Raw genomic sequence first — 22,721 nt, 5'->3', positions numbered from 1 at the left:
TGTTCTGTATATCTGTATATTTTAAAATTTAGTAATAAGTTACTATCACACACGAACCAATGTCCTGGGGGCTATAGCAGGGGTCAATATGTCAGGAATTCTGATGTATTATCATATATAATGTATTTAGCTGCTTGAATGTACAGCGTATATACAGCCAATCAGAATGCGGGAAAATGGTATCCAATCAGAGAACAATATTCAGATAGCCAATCAGAGAGTGGGATACTGGCTGCCGATCGAATCCAGTACACAGATCACCAATCAGGAAGCAATATTCAATGAGCCAGTCAGATAGCAGGATACTATCAGCCAGTCAGATTACAGCCAATCAGAGAGCAGGATTCAGCTTGCCGATCAGAGAGCAGGATTTAGCCGTTCCATGTTATTTCCACAATCGGAGGCAGTGTGAACTGCCCCAATCCATGTCCAGCCAAACTAATTGACTATTTTTGCAACTAGCCATGGTCCTGAAAAAGGGAGGATACTAATGCATAACATTCAAACATGCAGAGTTTGTGTAGTGACTCACTTCATGTTCAGTATGGAAAAGAAGAAAGATGCATTACTTAAGAAGTCTGATTGAATTCAAGCACTTATTTTTGGGACATGATGTGGTTCTTCAGATATTACTGAACACATATTACAGCAAAGTACATTTTTATTATTACAAAATTTGGTGGAGGCTACAATCCTCTAGGGTATTTCAAAAAGACCATGCTAATAGAGGTTTACAGTGGGTACAGCAGCAGCTATGAGATGTGGATCTCATGAATGGTGAACTTCATGGCACCCTGAAAATCTCCCTGAAAATCACACTTTATAAACATAAGATATAAAAAATAATTCACAAATTCTGCTTAAAACCTATTGTTTTAAAACAGGACAATAAAATAAAAAGCCTGGAGACGAGACGGGGTGTGTGGAGTCAGTACAATTTAGAAAATATAATTTCTGTGGATCATGGTGCAATTATGTTCCCCGACTAAAGGGACTGAGATGTACCCTTAGGGTCCCACCACAGTGACAAGAAGCGTACTTCCCCAGTGACAGTTTCGCACCTTTTTTTCTGAAAGTGTATAAAGACCAGGAATCTGAGGATCAGACCACAGCCTGCAGCTGATAAGGTCAGGTTCACAAGCTGCTGGACTGAGCCCAATTAATCATAGCATTGACACAAACGTCATCAGACTTGAAGACAGCTGCATGGCATGCTTGGTAGTTTCCAGCCCTCTGAAGGCCAGGGTAGCTGCCTTTAAACTGCTACTGTCTTACTATGCCCTGTGGGTGTGAGATCGGACTCAGTAAGCGTGATTATGTCTTGAGAAATAATTGCAATAATGGACATCACTTTTGCATTTGAGTGTCACTGGAGAATAGAATTATGGGGGTTTGAAGTAAACATTTACTGACCGTTTTCAGAGTTCGGCGTCCGCAGTGAAGAGACCATACTGAAATTGCACACAGTGGTCCTTGAGCATAACATTAAGGTTGCACAAAACAGAGGTGTGTCTCAGTCATACACGATTCCTACATTGAAATCAAGTGCATTTCTATGCACGATATTGACTCCCTGTACTAAGTCAAATGCCACTGTTTGACCATTTCTTGTGATGAAACATGTCACACTAACTCTAATTTTACACTGTTCTAGTATTATAACCAGGTTTAAGCTAAGGACATCTATGAAGCACCTACAGTGGGATATCCAAGTAAAGCATCACCTATGTTTCCCTCCTTATCGCATGTGGCTAATGGCCTACTTTAACATCCATTAAATTCCCAAATCATGTTGATTCTTGGGTATAATTCAAAAGTATCACTTATTGCAAGGAGCATATTCATAAGTGCTTTATGCAAGATTATTATAAACTTATACTCAATTTCTATTTTTCAAGTAAATACAGTAGATGTGTCATAAGTTGTATTCATTTTAACGCATGGAAAAATAAAATTGTAATTCAAGTAAATGATTAATTGACAATACTTGTTGATATCTGTGTGACTGATGAGGTGTGGTGTGAGAGAATATGGAATCCATCTTGGAAAAATTAAGTTTAATGCCAAATTATCACCGGTGTTACCATCACTAGTGTAACAAATTTTGCTTGTGACTTCAATAACCATCACTGTCACCAATGACAGTAGGCAGTTGATTTTTTAAAGCCTAATAAAAAGATTTAGAATGTAAAATGGTGAGAATGATCTGCCTCATTGCCTCAATAGAATGAGTAATTTCTTTAAATTTTAATTAATTTATTTATTTTTTATTTAATTTGCCTAAACGGCCAAGTGAACATGTCCTAATCAAACCAACATTCTAGTCAATGATGGATTGTGAATTACAGTTAAGACTGGCATACACTAGCATATAGCATAATGCTGCATGAAGGTAAAAAGTATGCACGGGAATGTGTTTAGAAGACTTTTTCATTTATCTATAAACTGACAAACGTGCACCTGGTACTAAATATAATGCTTAAAATTGGCTCCTACTGATGGTTTTAGTGATACATTTTGATTTTGTTCATTTTAAATAACTCATCTAAGGAAAGAAATCTACAAAAACTAGTTTCTGACACCAAACACATCTTGGCTTGTCATCTAAATTTAAAGAACTGAGGGACATTGTGCTAATTGTGTTTTGGCCATCTGTCATTTTAACAGACATGATTACATTTCAGCTTCTTTTCCAGTTTTTCGTTAACAAACTTTCTGTGGTTGTTGTTTAGTATGTAAATTTGATCAACTGCAGGTTTGGTTCGTGCGTTTTTAGGACATAAAAGTACACATTTGTCATCGCATACTTGTTTGAGTGTTTGCTACCATTCATTGTGTAAAAAGGATTTCAATATCCTTATGTAAGACATTCTGAATGATGTGTTCAGAGCTCACCAACTGTACATGACTGGATCTCAATGAAGAGACAGATAATACCCCAGTACACACCCACAAATCCATAAAGTACATTTTTACTGAATTCGGTGTGGAAAAACTTAACTGATTTGTGTAAAGCTCTGACTTCAACCTCATCAAACACCTTTGGAAAACTGCAACACCAAACCAGACCTTGTCGCTCAGCATGTGGCCAACTTCACTAATACTTTTGTAGTTGAATAGAAGCAAATGCCCGCAGCAGTGTTACAAAATCTAGTAGGAAGTGTATCCAGGAGAGTAGATGGCCATGATAGAAGAAGGGCTGGGACCAATTTCACAATGATGTTTATAGATTTGGATGAAAATGTTAAAAACGCGCACATGGAAGTGATGTTTGGATGTACCCAGTTTTTCACATCATCCGAGACACGTAAAGACACTCCAAGAGAAAGCAAACTACCAAATCTGTCACCTCAGCTAATAGATGCTATATAGAATAGCATCAACCTGAGTAATAGAGAGAGGGCTACCCTACCCACTAAATATAAACTAGTTAAGAACATTCCATTTAATATCATATGGGATAAACAAAACAATCTCAAAACAATTATAAGGATGATATTTTGAAGTACAAATACTATCTAAAAGAGCTAAAGCGTTTATGGAAAATTAATTTTAATTTTGCTTTATGTGTTATTACCTGTTACAATTTAAGTGGTACATGTAAAAAGCTCCACTATACATGTATTAAATATTAAAAAAATAAAATACAGTTTACTTATGAATAAATGTTGCTAAAGCTAAAAATGAAACAGCATATTTTATAGAAGATGCTAAAACATAGTTCTGCTTTTATAATTTGTGTAAGAGTCTCAAAGAGACTTTGAGGGTACTTTACCCATAAGGTGTTTCTTGGTATTCTGCTCTGGCCTAAACATGATTATGAACCATTTGGGGGCAAAAATACAAATAAACAAGCCAAAGCTTGAAGCCAGAATAGCAAATATCTCTACAGCTACAGTGAACTTTCCAGGAGAGCTGACATAAGCTGGGATAAAGCTGAGCCAAACTGCACAGAATATGAGCATGCTGAATGTGATGAACTTGGCTTCATTAAAGTTATCAGGCAGCTTCCGTGCTAGAAAAGCCAAAATAAAACACAAAAGAGCCAGAAATCCTATATAACCCAGCACAGCCCAGAAACCTATAGCTGAACCTAATCCACATTCCAGTATTATCCTTTCCTTGTATTTCTCTAGATTTTTGAAGGGGAGAGGAGGAGAAATTGTCAACCAAAGCACACAAATTATGACCTGTATGAGAGTGAAAGCAAGAACACTGAGTCTCTGCTGTGGAGGCCCAAACCATTTCATGACATTACTGCCTGGAAGTGTAGCTCTGAAGGCCATTAACACCACTATTGTTTTCCCCAGAACACAGGAGATGCAGAGGACGAAGGTGATCCCAAACGCTGTGTGACGCAGCATACAGGACCACTCAGAGGGCCGACCAATGAAAGTAAGTGAGCAGAGGAAACACAGAATCAATGAGAAGAGCAGCAGGAAGCTCAGCTCTGAGTTGTTGGCTCGGACGATGGGAGAAGTTCTGTGTTTGTAGAACAGAACAGTCACACATAGAGTTATGAAGGCCCCAGCAATAGAGAATGCTGTCAGTATGATGCTCAGAGTGTCGTCCCAGGACAGGAAACTCCACAGGTTTGGGGAGGCAGCTGTCTCGCTGGGTGTTGGGCCAAAACTCAGGAGGGCAGCGCATGCAGTTCAAAGAGTCTATGAAATTAGAAAAACATATTTTGAACTGCACTTTAGAAAGAAAGAAAAAGGAATGAAAAAAATAATAATAAATTAGGGCTGTCACCAGTACTGTGTGTGAAACACAACCTGTCTTGTTACTGATCTCTCCTTCTGCACATGGTATACAGTCATAACAGCAGACTGGCTTTCCTTTCTGCACAGCCTTCCTGGTTCCTGGAGGACAGCTCTCACTGCACACTGATCTTGGCACCTGAAACACATTAGAAAAATGCACATCATTTGTATTTTTGTCAAAAAATAATTATGATGTCCATAAATCTATGTGCAGAGGAATATTTTTTCTTATTCTCTTTTAACAAAATGTTGAAATTCATTAATTGAAATGACTAGAAACATCTAAGATTTTTCAATGTTTAGTTGAATGAAAGCAAATTCAGCCTAATAAAATTGAGATTTGTATATATATATATATATATATATATATATATATATATATATATATATATATATATATATATATATATACGAATCTCAATTTTATTAGGCTGAATTTGCTTTCATTCAATTAAACATTAGAAACATTTTAATGCATGTTTAGACAACATTTTGTGCAACTGACCACAATATTTATTTTGAGCTCTGCTGACTGACCTGGGTGTAGAGTATAATACTACTGCAGATGTTGTACTGTACCTCAGTCTGTCCTCCCATCCAGATGATAGCTCTGCTCATACTGAACTCCTGGCCTCTTGGTCTGGATGAGTCATAGTGGCCCACAGTCACAAAATCCAAATCCACCATCTTTCTTAACCTGCCAGTTTATGAGCTCGTAGACGGCCACAGGATCTCCACTGGAATCAAACGAGACATGATAGCCATTCTTTGTAGTGAAGTTCACTCTCTTGAGCTGGTCCAGTATCTGCGGTGAAACACATAGTTTGAAAAACTGTGAACTGAAATGTGATTTTGAACTGTTATCTCAAACATCCCTTGTTTTAGTGCATTACGAAAACTCCAAGTTTATTACTGATGAACATTGAAAGTAGAGATTCATTTTGAATGAATTCAGCAATCCAACCATTTTGGTATGTCACCACTTTAAAACTATTAAAATGAGCTCACAAATAAAAATAAACCACAGACAATTAATGTCTATTCATATTGTACTTTTTAATGAATGAGAAATATTCTTTTAATGTTTATTTTAGAAACTTCTGTCACTGCATGAAAAACAGCATGTCACAGCAGTGGCTTCACAAATGCTGAAGTATTATTTTTTATGAGAAGCAGCGATATCAGTGCTAGATTTTCAATTTTCTTCTTTTGTAAAAAAAAAATGATGTTATTAGTAATATAAACATGGACAAATCATTCCTTGTAACAAATCTAGTCAGTTACTGTAATTTGTAATACAGAACCAAAAAAGTCGTTAAAAAAGCAAACTTTTTAAAATTAATTCTTATATCTAGAATGAAGACAGTGTCTCATTAAAGTCAACAGTTATTGAAATCTGCTGTGATCTTTTTGAGAAATTTGGCTAAAACAACAAATTCGTAAAAAACGTACATACAAAAACTTGTCGCCAGTGTTAACCATGAGAAAATAAATGATTTTAAAATTTAAGCAAAATGATCCACCCTTGGAACCGCGATAGTAGACTTCACATAAATATATTAATAAATTTGTAATATAAAATCATGCTTTTTCCAATTACATGACAAGGCATTTTCTGCTCTTAAATATATCAGTTTTATACCTGCCAGGATTCGAATTGAATACTTTTGTCGCACTGCGTGTCATTACAGATAACACCGTGGATGGCATGCGCTATGGCATACGTAGCTTTGTACACCATGTTAGTCACGCGCAGCTGCGACGTGTCTGTATATGGATTCTGCAGCGCGCGGATATCCTCGCTGCCGTTGCATTTCCGCGCACCCTCTGAGGAGCCTTTCAGACTACAGCTGAACGAGCTCTCCCAAAACTCCGTCAGCAGAGGTGATTTCAGTGCTTGTTCTGGAGAGAGATCCAGAAGAAACTCACGAAGACCTGGAATCACTGAGCGGGGGATCCCAAATCCTATCGCCCCAGCGCACATGTTAAAGCGCAGAAATTCGGGATCTATGATCCACGCTTCACTGCCGATCCACTGAAGGGGAGGCGGCGGCTGTCTTGTCAGTTCCTCTAACAGAAACCTCATTTCGCCTTCGTGAAGAAACGCTACTATTACCCGGGCTGTTGATCTGCGGATGACGTTCGCCACTCTCTCCAGTTTACTGCGCGGTTGTGTTCTGTAGTAGGACTCGGAGTACTCCACACAGATGCCCTCCTCCTGCGCAGCCTTTAGAAACGACGCCATTCCATTATTTCCATAGTCTGTGTCACTGCGCACTGCCCCGATCCATGTCCAGCCAAAATGCTTGACTGTTTTTGCCAGTGCAGCCGCTTGGTGGTGGTCACTTGGTATGGTCCTTAAGAAGGCAGGATACTGACGCTTATCGCTCAGACATGCGCAGGTTGCGTAGGGACTCACCTGTAATTCAATATAGAAAGAGATAAAAATACGTTTTGGAAATATCTGATTTAACTATAGTGATCATTTATGAGTTATGATAAGGTTCTCCAGTTAATATTAAACAGAAAAAAATGCACCATTTGTTGCAGCCTAAAATCACCTGTGGAATTCCAAAAAGACCCAGCATTCTGGCTATGCTAATTGATGGCGTGGAATGAGAATCTCCCACGAGAGCAGGAACAGCGGCGGCTGCAGATTTTGAACAGGAATCGGTATAATTGAAAAATGGTTCCATGCCGTTTGCAAACTGAAATGCAAGTTTGACTCCCATCGGTACTTCAGAGCACGAGTCGTGTATCTGGTATCCTAACGTGATTCCCGGCAGGAGATCTGTTCTGTTGTTGATCTCGTGGATTGTGAACTCCATGGCACGGGCGAAGCGCAGCTCCCTGAAATTCATACTAATTTCAAGCACAAGATATGCAAAAATCATGGACCCAAGAAACACATTTCTTTTTTCACCAAATACTTTCATAAGTCAATAACTCAATAAGTAGCGCATGACTACAAAATATTGAACATTTGATTAATATAATTTCTCCGTAATTCTCCCTGCACTGTTCACTCCACACTCACAGACCAACCTCCCAGAGCACTGTGGCTGTAGTGGCGGTCTGGTGTAGGTGTTCTGCTCTGATTTCATGTAGTAATGAATGGCGAAAGTCCCCCCGATCACAAAATCTCCATTTATATAAATACCAGGCACCTGAGGCTCAGCCCACAGTCTGCAGCTGACCAGATCATCTTTACATGCTGCTGGACTAAGCCAAGTTATCCACAGCATTGATACAAACATCATTAAAATTGAAGTGATCTGCATGGTATGCTTGGTAGTTATCAGCCCTCTGAAGGTCACAGTGACTGTCTTTAAATAGCCACCTTGTTCTGATGATTTGTGGGTGTGTGTTCCCACTCAGGAGGCGTGGTTATGACTTGCGTAGTAATTGCAATGATGTATCTTTTGTATTTGTTTGTCTCTGATGTTTTGAATCATGGTATAGTGAATTAGGGTTATTATTAGTACCTGGTGAATATTTAGGACAAGAGTTAGAATTAACTTTAAGTTGAGCATTGAGGTTAAGGTTCATTTTAGGGTAAATTAAGGTAAATTTTTTAGACAATTAGTAAAATGCAAGTCAAATGCAAGATTGGCATCTTTAAAGCATTTCAGTGAGCTTTCCAAATAAAGTCTTTCTCTCTTTACAACATGTGTTTCTTTAAGGTTAATTCGGGTTAAGGACAGGTCACTGTTGGTATATTTAATAAATAAATACAGCTGGAAATGGCAATGGGTGGGTCCAGTCACTAACAGCTGATAAAGGCCTTCTGCAGTTTGGAACTTATTCACAGACTACAAATTAAAGATAATTCATTTGTCTTAAATTCTATGTGTGAAAGCTTATCACTGCTGTCGAAAGAAAACTTCGTATCTCCATTTTTGTCATTTTTCAGTTTTTTGAATAATTTGAAAATGCCTGTTGGCCTTTATGTTGTGTGTACATTTCATGATAAATGGACCAAAAGAAACGATCCAAAATGACTTGGAAAGAAGTCTGGTTCCATTGACCTACCTTAAATGTAATGTAGGGTTTTCCTTTCCCTGTAAAGTCACCATTTTGGAGATACAAGGTTTTCTTCCGACAACAGCATTATATGTTAAGATTTTTAACAGAGAAATAAAAAATATGACAAATAGGACAGTTTCTGACATTACTTGTTGCAAAGTTGCTTACTTGTCAGAGATTAACATAGCCATGCATTAGAAAATGAGGCCCAATGCACCCATATGTGGATCTCCAGATAAAAAGATCAACTTGTTGCACTGGGGTAACTGGGAGCATCAGGCTGATGGTTTTGGGGGGAAGTCATGGGCTGGAGGTTAGGAAACCAGCCTTGTGACCAGAACGTTGCCGGTTTGATCCCCTGAGCTGACAGTACGTGACTGAAGCAAGGCACCCCACCCCCTCTCACTGCTCTATAGTGTGTGTTCACTGGTGTTTTTGTGGTGTTTCACTGCACAGAAGGGTAAAATGCAGAGGTGAAATTTCCCTGTTGTGGGATTAATAAAGGTAACTTAATTTTAAAAAGCTATGAAAACGCTTTGCGCTTGTGACGCGGATTTGCTGTTTTGCCCCAGCACTCAAAATCCAACTGAATTGAACTTTGACCCGCTTTGCCCCTGGCCTTTCCAAAGCGTAAACAATTAGATGAACTGCCTCATGAGAAAGTGTCTCAAGCTAAACAATCATGGAGAAGAAACTGATTCTCAGGACGAGCTGCATAACACAACTTTAAAAGTAAGCCAGGACACAGGGAGGAAAATACATGTCTACATGTCAGCAGCCAGACAAGACTACGAGGTTTGCAATCAAAAGTCAGTCAGCATTTATGAGGACAATAAAGTTAACCAGTCAGCTATAGCCCTAATAGACGCAGTGGAATACGACAATGTGCACCAAGCCTCGCAGTGAGCGAAGCACAAACCGCTTACCATCTGAATTCCCCCAAGGGGTCCCTTTGGCAGAGAGGAGGTAAGTGAGAAGGAATTAGAATTTATCATATGGTTTCCATGTGCTATGATTATTGGTCAGAGGCCATTAACGAAGATGTTTCTTGAGTTTTGCACAGATTTATATTTTGATCTTGGTAAAATAAGGTATAGCTGTTGAATGAAAAAGTCAAAATACCTGAAAAGGAGTCCAATTTCTGGCATAGCTTCTAATTTCCAACTTAGGACAGAGAACTGAATCACATGAAACTGATTATTCATCTATACACTCCTTACTGTAATTCTAACAGGATCAAGTGCTATAGTGGTCCCTAAATCTTAATCTGGAGCCAAATTTGCAGACTTCAATAAATCCTCAAGGTATACAAGTCATTCAAATTGATAAGACAACAGTCCAAATACTTTTGAGTTACAGCAATTTGAGGTAGAAATGCTAACGCCGCAATGATTGATTAATAAAGGGAGAGCAGTTGAGTTATTTTATTATTATTATTATTATTATTATTATTATTATTATTATGATTATTATTATTGTTGTTGTTGTTGTTGTTGATGTTGTGGTTTTTTTGTTTAAGTTTATTTAAAAAATTGAAAGTCCAATTGTGAAAAGGTAAAACCCAGGGATTAGTTGAAAAGTGAGGTTTTCAAACAGTTCATGATTACAAAGCAAATGTGCATCTTAAAGTACACTTACAATAACAATGTAATGAGTAAAAGTAAATAATTAGCATAAAGCAGCCATGTTTTCACTGTTTTTATTTGTCCCCTTGGATTCATAGTGCTATAACTCTGTTTTTTTAAAATTCAAAATCAATGGAAATTAAAAGCCAGAGATACACTTTTTTTCATTTTATAATAACATTTTCAACACATATTGCTATTTATCTGTTAAAATGTACATAAGTGCCTGCTTTCTTGCATTTTGGTCAAGGATTTTAGGTATGCTAAAAGTATACTGCTTGCTGAAAGCTGATTGGCTGATGATGGCCAAAGATGAAAAAAAAAAAATATCTTAGAAAAATATATTTATAAGCCGGAGAAGTTTACATTTTTTTGGATAAAACAATGTCCTGTTGTAGACGTTTTGCTAATTCAAGATGCGAAATAAGCATCTATGTAGCATTTACAGTGGGCTATGAAAAAAGAAAAAAAATGTCATCTTCTGAAAACTGTAAATCCATAACTTTTCTGACTGTTCCAAACAGAATGTCACAAAAATCAGAGAACAGTAACTGCCAATTCAGTTACATCAGATGCTCTGAAATCACATCCTCCAGCAGAATTCTAAATACTTTTCTAAGATACTCTAAAAGGATGGACAAAAACATCACAGTCCACTGACTGTACACTGCTGAATGTCACTGAAGAGATAAATAAAGCCTGTCCCTATTTCAGTACAACAATGCCCAGTGTGTCAACTTTGAAAAAGCGTGAATGAATGTGATGTTGACCCTGACTTGAGACATGTAAAGCCATGTCTAGTCTAATGTCATTGGACAGTTGAACACACTTGAGAAGAATACAAACTGCCATTTCCATTACTTCAGCTAACAGATGCTGCATAGAATAGCATCATGATGAGTGAGTGGGAGAGAGAGAGGACCATTCAACCACCAAATCATAAGGTTCCCATTACTTGCTTAATATCACATTTTATAAACAATACATTCTCAAAACCATTGTAAGGATTCCATTTTAATGTAGAAATACAAAAGCCGGAAATCCTACATAACCCAGCTAAAATGTGCTGAAAGGCAGGTGTATTGAAAATTCATTTAAATAGGCATAATACGCTTTTATCCAGTGTCATTAAATGGTACATGTGAAAATCTTGCTTACATATTTTTACATATTACAAAATGAAGTAAAATCGAACTAGAATTAAACTTCTAATTGAATTTTAATAAAGTAACGAAATATTAAAAGTCAGAACCATTGACCATAAAAGCGTGTACACAGAGGTATTTGACCTCTACAATTAACCCATCCGTGTAGTGAAACACACACATTCATGCTATTGGGCAGTGAGCACACTTGCTCAGAGCAGTGGGGAGCCCTATCCATGACACCCAAGGAGCAATTGGGGGGTTAGATGTCTTGCTCAAAGGCACTTCAGTCATGTCCTGTTGGCTCAGGGGACGGAACTGATGGCCGATTCACAAGACTGGTAACCTGACCTCCAGCCCATGACTGCTTGCTCAAGCCAACAATTGCCTCCTCCAGCCCATGACTCTGGCTGAAAAAAATGTTATTGTTTTTTATTGATGAAGAAGCTATGAACATATAAACCCAGCCATAATTCACAAGAATTTATGCTAAACCACATGGGTAATATTTGAATTTGTGTGAGAGTCTCAAAGAGACTTGGAGGGAACTTTACCCATAAGGTGTTTCTTAGTATTCTGCTCTGGCCTAAACATGATTATGAAACACTTAGGAGCAAAAATGCAAATAATCAAGCCAAAGCTTGAGGCCAGAATAGCAAATATCTCTACAGCTACAGTGAACTTTCCAGGAGAGCTGACATAAGCTGGGATAAAGGTAACCCACACTGCACAGAATATGAGCATGCTGAATGTGATGAACTTGGCTTCATTAAAGTTATCAGGCAGCTTCCGAGCTAGAAAAGCCAAAATAAAACACAAAAGAGCCAGAAATCCTATATAACCCAGCACAGCCCAGAAACCTATAGCTGAATCTAATCCACATTCCAGTATTATCCTTTCCTTGTATTGCTTTAGATTCTTGAAAGGGAGAGGAGGAGATATTGTCAACCAAAGCACACAAATAATGACCTGTATGAGAGTAAAGACAAGAACACTGAGTCTCTGCTGTGGAGGCCCAAACCATTTCATGGCATTACTGCCTGGAAGTGTAGCTCTGAAGGCCATTAACACCACTATTGTTTTTCCCAGAACACAGGAGATGCAGAGGACGAAGGTGATCCCAAACATTGTGTGGCGCAGCATACAGGACCACTCAGAACTCCACAGGCTTGGGGAGGCAACTGTCTCGCTGGGTGTTGGGCCAGAAATCAGGGGGGCAGTGAACACAGTTCAAAGAGTCTAAGAGATTAGAAAAGCATATTTTGAATTGTATTTGAGAAAGAAATAAATGGGAATGAAAAAAATAATAATAAATTAGGGCTGCTCCCAGCACTGTGTACGACACACAACCTGTCTTGTTGCTGATCTCTCCTTCTGCACATGGTACACAGTCATAGCAGCAGACTGGCTTTCCTTTCTGCACAGCCTTCCTGGTCCCTGGAGGACAGCTCTCACTGCACACAGATTTTGGCACCTGAAAAATATCAAACAAATTCTTCCTACGTTGTCAAAAGAAATGCCAAAGACAATTATCTGAGTGTCTATTTTGATGTATATTTTTAACCTCCGTTTTTGAAATTCATTAGTTGAGCTGAGTGAATGCATAATAAAATACAGCTTTTAAACTTTGTTGCATTTCTTTTCATCGTTACTTTTCTATTAACTAAATTTGCATTTAAGGGTTAAGAAAAATAAATAAAACTATCCATTACTGATTACTTGAGAAATCAGTGTTTCGGCAGATGTCCTATAATTACCTATCTACCTAACTTTGATGGTGGGTGCTGCAGCAATTTATCTGTCCAGCCTTCATTACTTCTCTAAAGATAAACAACTGGACGATGTACATGTACATATTTAGTACACAATGGCAATGGAAGCCTCTGTGATACTGATTGTTTTGCACTCTATTCCTTATTTTATAAGAAGCAATCCTTATATTTTGACGACAGTGTTCAGGTATTGCTGTCAAGACGTGGTTACAGCAAAGCACAGAATTTATGTAATTTGAATTTCATATTTTTCACGTTTTTCTTTTGAGATAGTGATGGGCAATTCATTTAAGGCAATCAGTTTCCATCAAATATGTGTAATCTCACATTTAATTTTGAGTTGCAGTGACTGTGAAGGTTTAACTAATTTGACTTAAATCATTAAAGACGTGAGAAAATATACTGAGTTTCATTACTTCTATGGATACAACAAACCCTAAACCTGCATTTCTTTACTTTTTTAATTGATTCCTTGAACCTGAGCTTGGATGGAAATTAGATTTTTAAAACGTTTTAAAGAGAGTTTAGACCAAAATCATTGCAACTGACTGCCTTAAGTATTTTGAGTTCTGCTACTGCAAGTTCTCTACTGTACCTCGGTCTGTCCTCCAACCCAGCTGATAGATCTGGTCATAATGAACTCCTGGCCTCTTGGTCTGGATGAGTCATACTGGCCCACAGTCACAAAATCGAAACCCAAACCACCATCTTTCTTAAACTGCCAGTTTATGAGCTCGTAGACGGCCACAGAATCACCTTTGGAATCAAACGAAACCTGAAAACCATTGTTTGTAGTGAAGTTCACTCTCTTGAGCTGGTCGAGTATCTGCATTTGAACATAATTGACAAAGTGTCAGTGTTGAAATGTGAACTTTGATAAATGTTTCAAGACAGTAGAAAAATACAAATACCATTGAAGAATATTGATATGGTGACTCACAACATTAAAAGAAGGAAAAACAGCTCAAAATGAAAAAAAATAAATAAATAAATAAATAAATAAAAAAATAAACCACAAAAAGTGAAGTCTACTCATATTTTGTAGTATTGCTAAAATTTAATAGAAATAATGTTGAAATTAGAGACCTGAAACAATGCGATTTTCAACTGAAACAAAGATTCCACTGCGAAGGTAGAGTGATTGATATGATAAAGATATGCTAATTTATACAGTTTTAAAAGTAAAATCATGGTTATTCGAAATATACGGAAAACTAAGTGACTCTTTTTAAGCATAGCTTACCTGCCATGGTGTGAATTTAGCGCTCTTGTTGCACTGCGTGTTATTACAGACAATGGCATGGCATGGATGGCATGCGCTATGGCATACGTAGCTTTGTACACCATGTCAGTCATGCGCAGCTGCGTCGTGTCTTTATATGAGTTCTGCAGCGCGCGGATATCCTCGCTGCCGTCACATTCCCGCGCGCCCTCTGAGGAGCCTTTTAGGCTACAGCTGAACGAGCTCTCCCAAAATTCCGTCAGCAGAGGTGATTTCAGTGCTTGTTCTGGAGAGAGATCCAGAAGAAACTCACGAAGACCTGGAATAATTGAAAGGGGGATACCAAAACCTATCGCCCCAGCGCACATGTTAAAGCGCAGAAATTGCATATCCGTGATCCACGCTTCGGTCCCGATCCACTGAAGGGGAGGCGGCGGCTGTCTTGTCAGTTCTTCCAATAGAAGCCTCAATTCGCCGTCGTGGACAAACGCTACTATTACCCGGGGTGTTGATCTGCGGATGACGTTTGCCACTCTCTCCAGTTTACTGCGCGGTTGTGTTCTGTAGTAGGACTCGGAGTACTCCACACAGATGCCCTCCTCCTGCGCAGCCTTTAGAAACGACGCCATTCCATTATTTCCATAGTCTGTGTCGCTGCGCACTGCCCCAATCCATGTCCAGCCAAAATGCTTGACTATTTTTGCTAGTACGGCCGCTTGGTGGTGGTCACTTGGTATGGTCCTGAAGAAGGCAGGATACTGATGCTTATCGCTCAGACATGCGCAGGTTGCGAAAGGACTCACCTGTTGTTCAGTATGAAAAAGGAAAAAAGAAGCATTGTTTGAAAATGTTCATTTATGATTACTCATAACAAATAATTAATTTTGCACCACATAATGCAGCCTATAATCACCTGTGGAATTCCAAAAAGACCCAGCATTCTGGCCATGCTGATAGAGGGGGAGGAATTAGACTCTCCCACGAGAGCAGGAACAGCTGCAGCTGCAGATTTTGAACAGGAATCAGTATCATTGTAAAATGGTTCCATGCCGTTTGCAAACTGAAATGCAACTTTAACAGCCATCGGCACTGCAGCGCACGAGTCGTGTATCTGGTATCCTAACGTGATTCCTGGCAGGAGATCTGTTCTGTTGTTGATCTCTTGGATGGTGAACTCCATGGTACGAGCGAAGTGCAGCTCTCTGAAATGCATACTGCTTACAAACATAAGATATAAAAAATCATGGAGACAAACGATTTTTCATACCAAATACTTTTAAAATTCAACAACTCAATAAGTTGCGCCTGACTGCAAATATAGGGCATCACTGATTGTTATCATTTCTCTGTAATATTCTATTCAGCTTTTCACTCCAGATTCACAGACAGACCTCCCAGAGCACTGTAGCTGTTCTGCTCTGATCTCGTGTAGTAATGAAAGGCGAAAATACCCCCAATCACAAAATCTCCATTCATATAAAAAACAGGCATCTGAGGCTCAGCCCACAGCCTGCAGCTGACCGGGTTAGATTTACAGGCTGCTGGACTGAGCCCAGTTATCCACAGCATTAGTACACACATCATTAAAATTGAAGTGAGCTTCATGGTATGCTCGGTAATTCTAAGCCCTTTAAAGGCCAGGCTGACTGCCTTTAAATAGCCCGGACTCAGGAGGCGTGGTCAAATCTTGAGTAGTAATTCCAGTGAACAACATAACATTTGTATTTGTTTGTCTCTGGTTCATTGAATTGTGGTGTATTAATTATATATTCATGTGCTGTATCCCGAGTTTAGCGCGCGCAGTGACGAAATCATACTGAAATTGCCCACAATTGTACTCCGTCAGTTGTATGCAACAGGATGAGGGGTGTATCAGTTACAAGTTACACACACAATTAACTCAAGCACATTTCTCTTACGTGATATCCACTCTCAAAGAGCTGTTTCAAGTTCAGCGCCACTGTTTGACCGCTTTTTGAGAACACAACGTTTTACACCAACACTATTTTCACACTTGAGCTAGTATTAGTATTACTTTAGACTTAAGAACAGATGGAATGGTAAGTTTAAGTTTTAGGTTGACGTTAACATTAGAGTTAGGGTGAATTAAGATCATTTTCAAAAGCTATTAGTAGAATCTAAATGCAAGACAAGCAACTCTGAAGCATTTTACAACAGGCTTTCAAATAGATGTCATTCTAGGTACCCCATGACCCCCCTACCCCCACATGTGTTTCCTCTGATACACGTTAAACCTCTTCTTGTCTACCTGCTCATAATGCAACATCCTAGGACTGTTCATCAAAATTCAAAAGAGAACACTAAAGGCCAGTTCAGTTAGATCAGATGTTATAAAGTCATATCCTCCCACAAATGTCTACATTCTTTTCTAAGACAGTCTGAAGAGATTGAGAAAAATGTTCACTGTTCACAGTATATACACTGCTGGGGCTGAAAAGAAAGGCAAGGCCTTTCCCGAATTCAGCATGTCAATTCACGAACACCTAACACTTGATCTATAAAGTAATGCTTTATTGAATTTGGTGTCGAGTAATTTGACTGGCCAATATATCGTTCAGACTTAAACCTCGAAAATTTCTGTCTGAATAAATTGGCACATCATGCCAAGCCTTATCATCCAACATTTGCTTAACATCACTAATACTCATATGGTGAACAGAAGCAAATGCCCCCTGCAAGGCTCCAAAGGAAAACAAGCTTCCCAGGAGAGTAGAAGGCTGGTAAAGCAGAAACGAGGGGGCAATTCCATATTAATCAGCATAGATTTAGAATTAGATGTTGAAAAAGCAAATATGTTTAGGTGCTTTTAGTTGTTCTCCAATTTCATTCAACACACATACACTGATCAGGTATAATATTATGACCACCTCCTTGTTTCTACGCTCATTGTCCATTTTATCAGCTCCACTGACTATATAGGTGCACTTTGTAGGTCTACAAGTACAGACTGTGGTCCATCTGTTTCTCTGCATCCTTTGTTGACCCCCTTTTCCCCTTTTCTTCAGTTGTCAGAACTGCCATGGACCCTCACAGAGCAGGTACTATTTGGGTGGTGGATTATTCTCAGTCCAGCAGTGACACTGAGATGTTTAAAAACTTCAGCAGCACTGCTGTGTCTGATCCACTCAGACCAGCGCAACACACACTAACACACCACCAGCACGTGCAGTGCTGAGAATGATCCACCACCCAAAAAGTTCCTGCTCTCAAGAACAGGGTAAAAGGGGACTAAAAAAGTATCAGAGAAACAGATGGACTACAGTCTGTAACTGTAGAACTACAAAGTGCACCTATATAGTAAGTGGAGCTGATAAAATGGACAATGAGTAGAAACAAGGAGGTGGTCATAATGTTATGTCTGATCGGTGTAAATTTGCCTCAATTCTAAATGTTGCTAACACAATGTCACTTTGCAGTTAGACACACTTAACAAGCAGCTAATTACCAATTCCTTTACCTCAGCTAACACAAGCTGCACAAAACCGCATCACACTTAGTGATATGGAGAGAAGGCAAGGCTAACCACCAAGTCATGAAAAGAGATGTTCATTGCTTGTTCAGTGTCAGTAGCAAAATCACAAATCTATACAAAGAATTCCATTGTGACAGAGAAATGCCACCTAAAAGTGCTGAAATGCATGTGTGAACAAATCAGTTTAAATTGGCATTGTAAACTTTTACCTTTAGTCATTTAAGTGGTATGTGAAAGCATTATACATATCTACATATCACAACATAAAATATAGTTTAATGATGAATATGTTAATTAAGCAGCTAAGTACACATACAATTAAACAGAAATCTGAATGTTTTATTGAAGATGATAAACCATAGAGCTACGTGTATTTTATACCACATATGTGAAAGTCTCAGAGAGACTTAGATGGTACTTTACCCATAAGGTGTTTCTTGATATTCTGCTCTGGCCTAAACATGATTATGAAACATTTAGGAGCAAAAATACAAAGAAACAAACCAAAGCTTGAAGCCAGAACAGCAAATATCTCTACAGCTACAGTGAACTTTCCAGAGGTGCTGACATAAGCTGGGATAAAGGTGATCCAAACTGCACAGAATATGAGCATGCTGAATGTGATGAACTTGGCTTCATTAAAGATGTCAGGCAGCTTCCGTGCTAGAAAAGCCAAAATAAAACACAAAAGAGCCAGAAACCCTATATAACCCAGCACAGCCCAGAATCCTATAGCTGAACCTAATCCACATTCCAGGATTATCCTTTCCTTGTATTGCTTTAGATTTTTGAAGGGGAGAGGAGGAGATGTTGTCAACCAAAGAACACAAATAAGGACCTGTATGAGAGTGAAGGTGAGAACACTGAGTCTCTGCTGTGGAGGCCCAAACCATTTCATGGCATTACTGCCTGGAAGTGTAGCTCTGAAGGCCATTAACACCACTATTGTTTTCCCCAGAACACAGGAGATGCAGAGGACGAAGGTAATCCCAAACGCTGTGTGGCGCAGCATACAGGACCACTCAGAGGGCTGACCAATGAAAATAAGTGAGCAGAGGAAACACAGAGTCAGCGAGAAGAGCAGCAGGAAGCTCAGCTCTGAGTTATTTGCTTTGACGATGGGAGAAGTTCTGTGTTTGTAGAAAACAGCAGCTACACATACAGCTATTAAGGCTCCAGAGATGGAGAATGCTGTAAGGATGATGCTCAGAGTGTCATCCCAGGACAGGAACTCAACAGGCTTGGGGAGACAGCTGTCCTGCTGAGTGTTGGGCCAGAACTCAGAAGAGCAATTAACACAGTTCAAAGAGTCTGAGAGATTAGAAAAATATATTTTGAAACATGTTTTAGAAAGAATCAAAAGGGAATGAAAAAAATAAAAGTAAATTAAGGCTGTTAGCAGAACTGTGTATGATACACAACCTGTCTTGTTGCTGATCTCTCCTTCTGCACATGGTATACAGTCATAGCAGCAGACTGGCTTTCCTTTCTGCACAGCCTTCCTGGTTCCTGGAGGACAGCTCTCACTGCACACAGATCTTGGCACCTGAAAAATATTAGACAAATGAAAATCATTCATATTTCATCAAAAGGCCACATTGCTTTTCATAAATTAATGTTTTTCTTGGTCAGTTTAGCAGATGAATGTATTGATTAATGTATTTTCTTGCTATTTGAATTTGGTGATTTTTGATTTTATAGAATCATTTTTGAAATTTTATTTTTAAAGAAATTTGCATTATTGTTAAATTGACAATTAAGTCATATTTGGATACTATGTTCATCTGATATCATATGAAAATTATAAAGTTATACTTTACCAGTACAGTCTTTATTGCTGCTATAAAGGTAAACAATCTGTTGTAGCATTTCTTTATGCAAATAGAAGCACACAAAGCAACACAACCCATCTTTGATATCAATTATAATCATTATTATAAGAAAAGCCCAGAATTATTTCATGCTATAGTGTTCTTTAGCCAGTGCTGTCATTAGTCCAGTGTTGACAGCAAAGCACACAGCTTAATGTAGCTATATAATTTTCATCGTATGTCCTTTATTAAGTTTTTTTTTCAAGTTATTGCTCATAAACTAATTGCAGGGATTTGATAAAAGGATTCAGAAATTTGTGATGGAGATTTAGAATACTTTTAAGTTTACAAGGAACATTTAGTGTAATTTTTGCGATTTATTGCCTCGATTATTTTGAGTTATTCTCCAGGTTTACAGTGTGTGGTCAGAGAATACAGGGAGTACCTCAGTGTGTCCCCCAACCCAGCTGATAGCCCTGCTCATACTGAACTCCTGGCCTCTTGGTCTGGATGAGTCATAGTGACCAACAGTCACAAAGTCCAAACCTCCATCTTTCTTAACCTGCCAGTTTATGAGCTCATAAACGGCCACAGGATCACCACTGGAATCAAACCAGACCTGAAAACCATTGTTTGTAGTGAAGTTCACTCTCTTGAGCTGGTCCAGTATCTGCAGTGGAACATATAATTTGAAAAAGTGTGAACAGATCTGTGATTTTGAACTCTGAACTCTTACTAACTGTTTCAATCAACTATTAAAGATGCTAATGCATTTTTTGATGGGGTCTCACAGTGTCGATTTAACATTTGCTCTGTTCCTAAACTTACTAGATACATCCTATGATAAGTCGCATGTGCAGAAGGTTTACTTTAGTGATTTTTAATCATGTTGTACATGAATTTTAGGATGTCACAGCCGTGGCATCACAGACGCTAGAGTATTACATTTAAGGGACGCAAAATTCCAGTACTTCCTTGTCAATTTTAACTGTAAAAGTAAATTACATTATTGAATTCAAATCTATAATTTGATACAAAAAATGATTGACAGATTTCCCAGAATATTTGGAAGAGGTCGAAAAGAAACAAGACGTTTTATTAAGAAAAAAAAAATACTAAGGTCTTTATCTTTTCTCTTTTAGCGATATATCGAAAGACAGAACTAACTGAGAAATCTTTGGTTAGTAATATCTTTATTTATATATATATATATATATATATATAATATATATATATATATATATATATATATATATATATATATATATATTGCCTTTAAACTCAAAGCGTACTGTAAAATGGCAGAATTGCCCAAATAGGCTATTATTTGATATACATTATTCAGTACGTATTTATCTTGCGTATAAATAATAAGGCAAGCGAGTAGATGTTCGTAAATGCAGCATTTTTATACCTGCCATGGTGTAAATATAGCGCTCTTGTCACACTGCGTGTCATTACAGACAACCCCGTGGATGGCATGCGCTATGGCATACGTAGCTTTGTACACCATGTTAGTGATGCGCAGCTGCGACGTGTCTGTATATGTGTTCTGCAGCGCGCGGATATCCTCGCTGCCATTACATTCCCGCGCGCCCTCTGAGGAGCCTTTCAGGCTACAGCTGAACGAGCTCTCCCAAAACTCCGTTAGCAGAGGCGATTTCAGTGCTTGTTCTGGAGAGAGATCCAGGAGAAACTCACGAAGACCTGGAATCACTGAGCGGGGAACACTAAATCCTATCGCCCCAGCGCACATGTTAAAGCGCAGAAACTCTGGATCTATAATCCACGTCTCGCTCCCGATCCACTGAAGGGGAGGCGGCGGCTGTCTCGCCAGTTCTTGCAACAGAAACTTCATTTCGCCTGCGGCAAGAAACGCTACTATTACCCGGGCTGTTGATCTGCGGATGACGTTTGCCACTCTCTCCAGTTTACTGCGCGGTTGTGTTCTGTAGTAGGACTCGGAGTACTCCACACAGATGCCCTCCTCCTGCGCAGCCTTTAGAAACGCCGCCATTCCATTATTTCCATAGTCTGTGTCGCTGCGCACTGCCCCAATCCATGTCCAGCCAAATTGCTTGACTATTTTTGCTAGCGCGGCCGCTTGGTGATGGTCACTAGGAACGGTCCTGAAGAAGGCAGGAAACTGGCGCTTATCGCTCAGACATGCGCAGGTTGCGAAGGGACTCACCTGTTATTCAATATGCAAAAAGGAAAAAGAAGCTTTATTTGAAGAGATTGATTTTGTTCGAATGATGATTGACGGAATTTAATGTTGTTCTGAAATGGTTACTCAACACAAACCCAAACCATTTGGTGCAGCCTATAATCACCTGTGGAATTCCAAAAAGACCCAGCATTCTAGTCATGCTAATCGAGGGTGTAGAAGAAGTCTCTCCCACGAGAGCAGGAACAGCGGCGGCTGCAGATTTTGAACAGGAATCAGTATCATTGAAAAATGGTTCCATGCCGTTAATAAATTGAAATACAGCTTTAACAGTCATCGGCACTGCAGCGCACGAGTCGTGTATCCGGTATCCTAACGTGATTCCCGGTAGGAGATCTGTTCTGTTGTTGATCTCTTGGATGGTGAACTCCATGGCACGGGCGGAGCGCAACTCCCTGAAATTCATACTGTTTCGAAACAAAAGATTTAAAGTAGAAATAGTTTCTTTTACTATACACTGTCAGACGTCACTAGCTCAATACAGAGCTCATGAACTGCAAAAAAGTTACATTTCTATTATAATTTATCAATAATTCTCCCTGACGCTGCTCGCTCGAGACTCATCGACATACCTTCCAGAGCACTGTGGCTGTAGTGGTTGTCTGGTGTAGGTGTTCTCTTCTGATGTCGTGTAGAA

At 38.9% G+C, this 22,721-nt stretch overlaps 1 protein-coding gene and 1 pseudogene across 1 annotated transcript; both read right to left on the bottom strand.

Moving 5' to 3' along the window:
• Nucleotides 1-3,749: 3,749 nt before the first annotated feature.
• On the bottom strand, nucleotides 3,750-8,044 carry LOC118818206 (annotated as a pseudogene).
• Nucleotides 8,045-18,443: 10,399 nt separating this feature from the next.
• On the bottom strand, nucleotides 18,444-22,457 carry LOC118818207 (extracellular calcium-sensing receptor-like). The gene is made up of 5 exons (XM_036585403.1): nucleotides 22,191-22,457; nucleotides 21,319-22,048; nucleotides 20,303-20,586; nucleotides 19,469-19,592; nucleotides 18,444-19,357 (listed from the first exon to the last, which is right to left on the bottom strand). Exons 1-5 carry the CDS (start codon nucleotides 22,455-22,457, stop codon nucleotides 18,444-18,446), a joined length of 2,319 nt encoding a protein of 772 aa, XP_036441296.1.
• Nucleotides 22,458-22,721: the final 264 nt, after the last annotated feature.

This window comes from Colossoma macropomum, unplaced genomic scaffold (assembly GCF_904425465.1).
Source record: "Colossoma macropomum unplaced genomic scaffold, Colossoma_macropomum, whole genome shotgun sequence".
Taxonomy (NCBI): Eukaryota; Metazoa; Chordata; class Actinopteri; order Characiformes; family Serrasalmidae; genus Colossoma; species Colossoma macropomum.
This window is presented reverse-complemented; position numbering and strand designations above follow the sequence as displayed.

Bases quoted from the DNA above. Each gene is read 5' to 3' on its own strand.
- LOC118818207 (XM_036585403.1), bottom strand. From the start codon at position 22,457: ATGGAGTTCACCATCCAAGAGATCAACAACAGAACAGATCTCCTACCG. The intron at 22,049-22,190 runs GTGATTATAGGC...ATTGAATAACAG, and splicing joins GTCTTTTTGGAATTCCACAG to GTGAGTCCCTTCGCAACCTG. The intron at 19,358-19,468 runs GTTGTGTATCAT...CTAATCTCTCAG, and splicing joins AGAGATCAGCAACAAGACAG to ACTCTTTGAACTGTGTTAAT.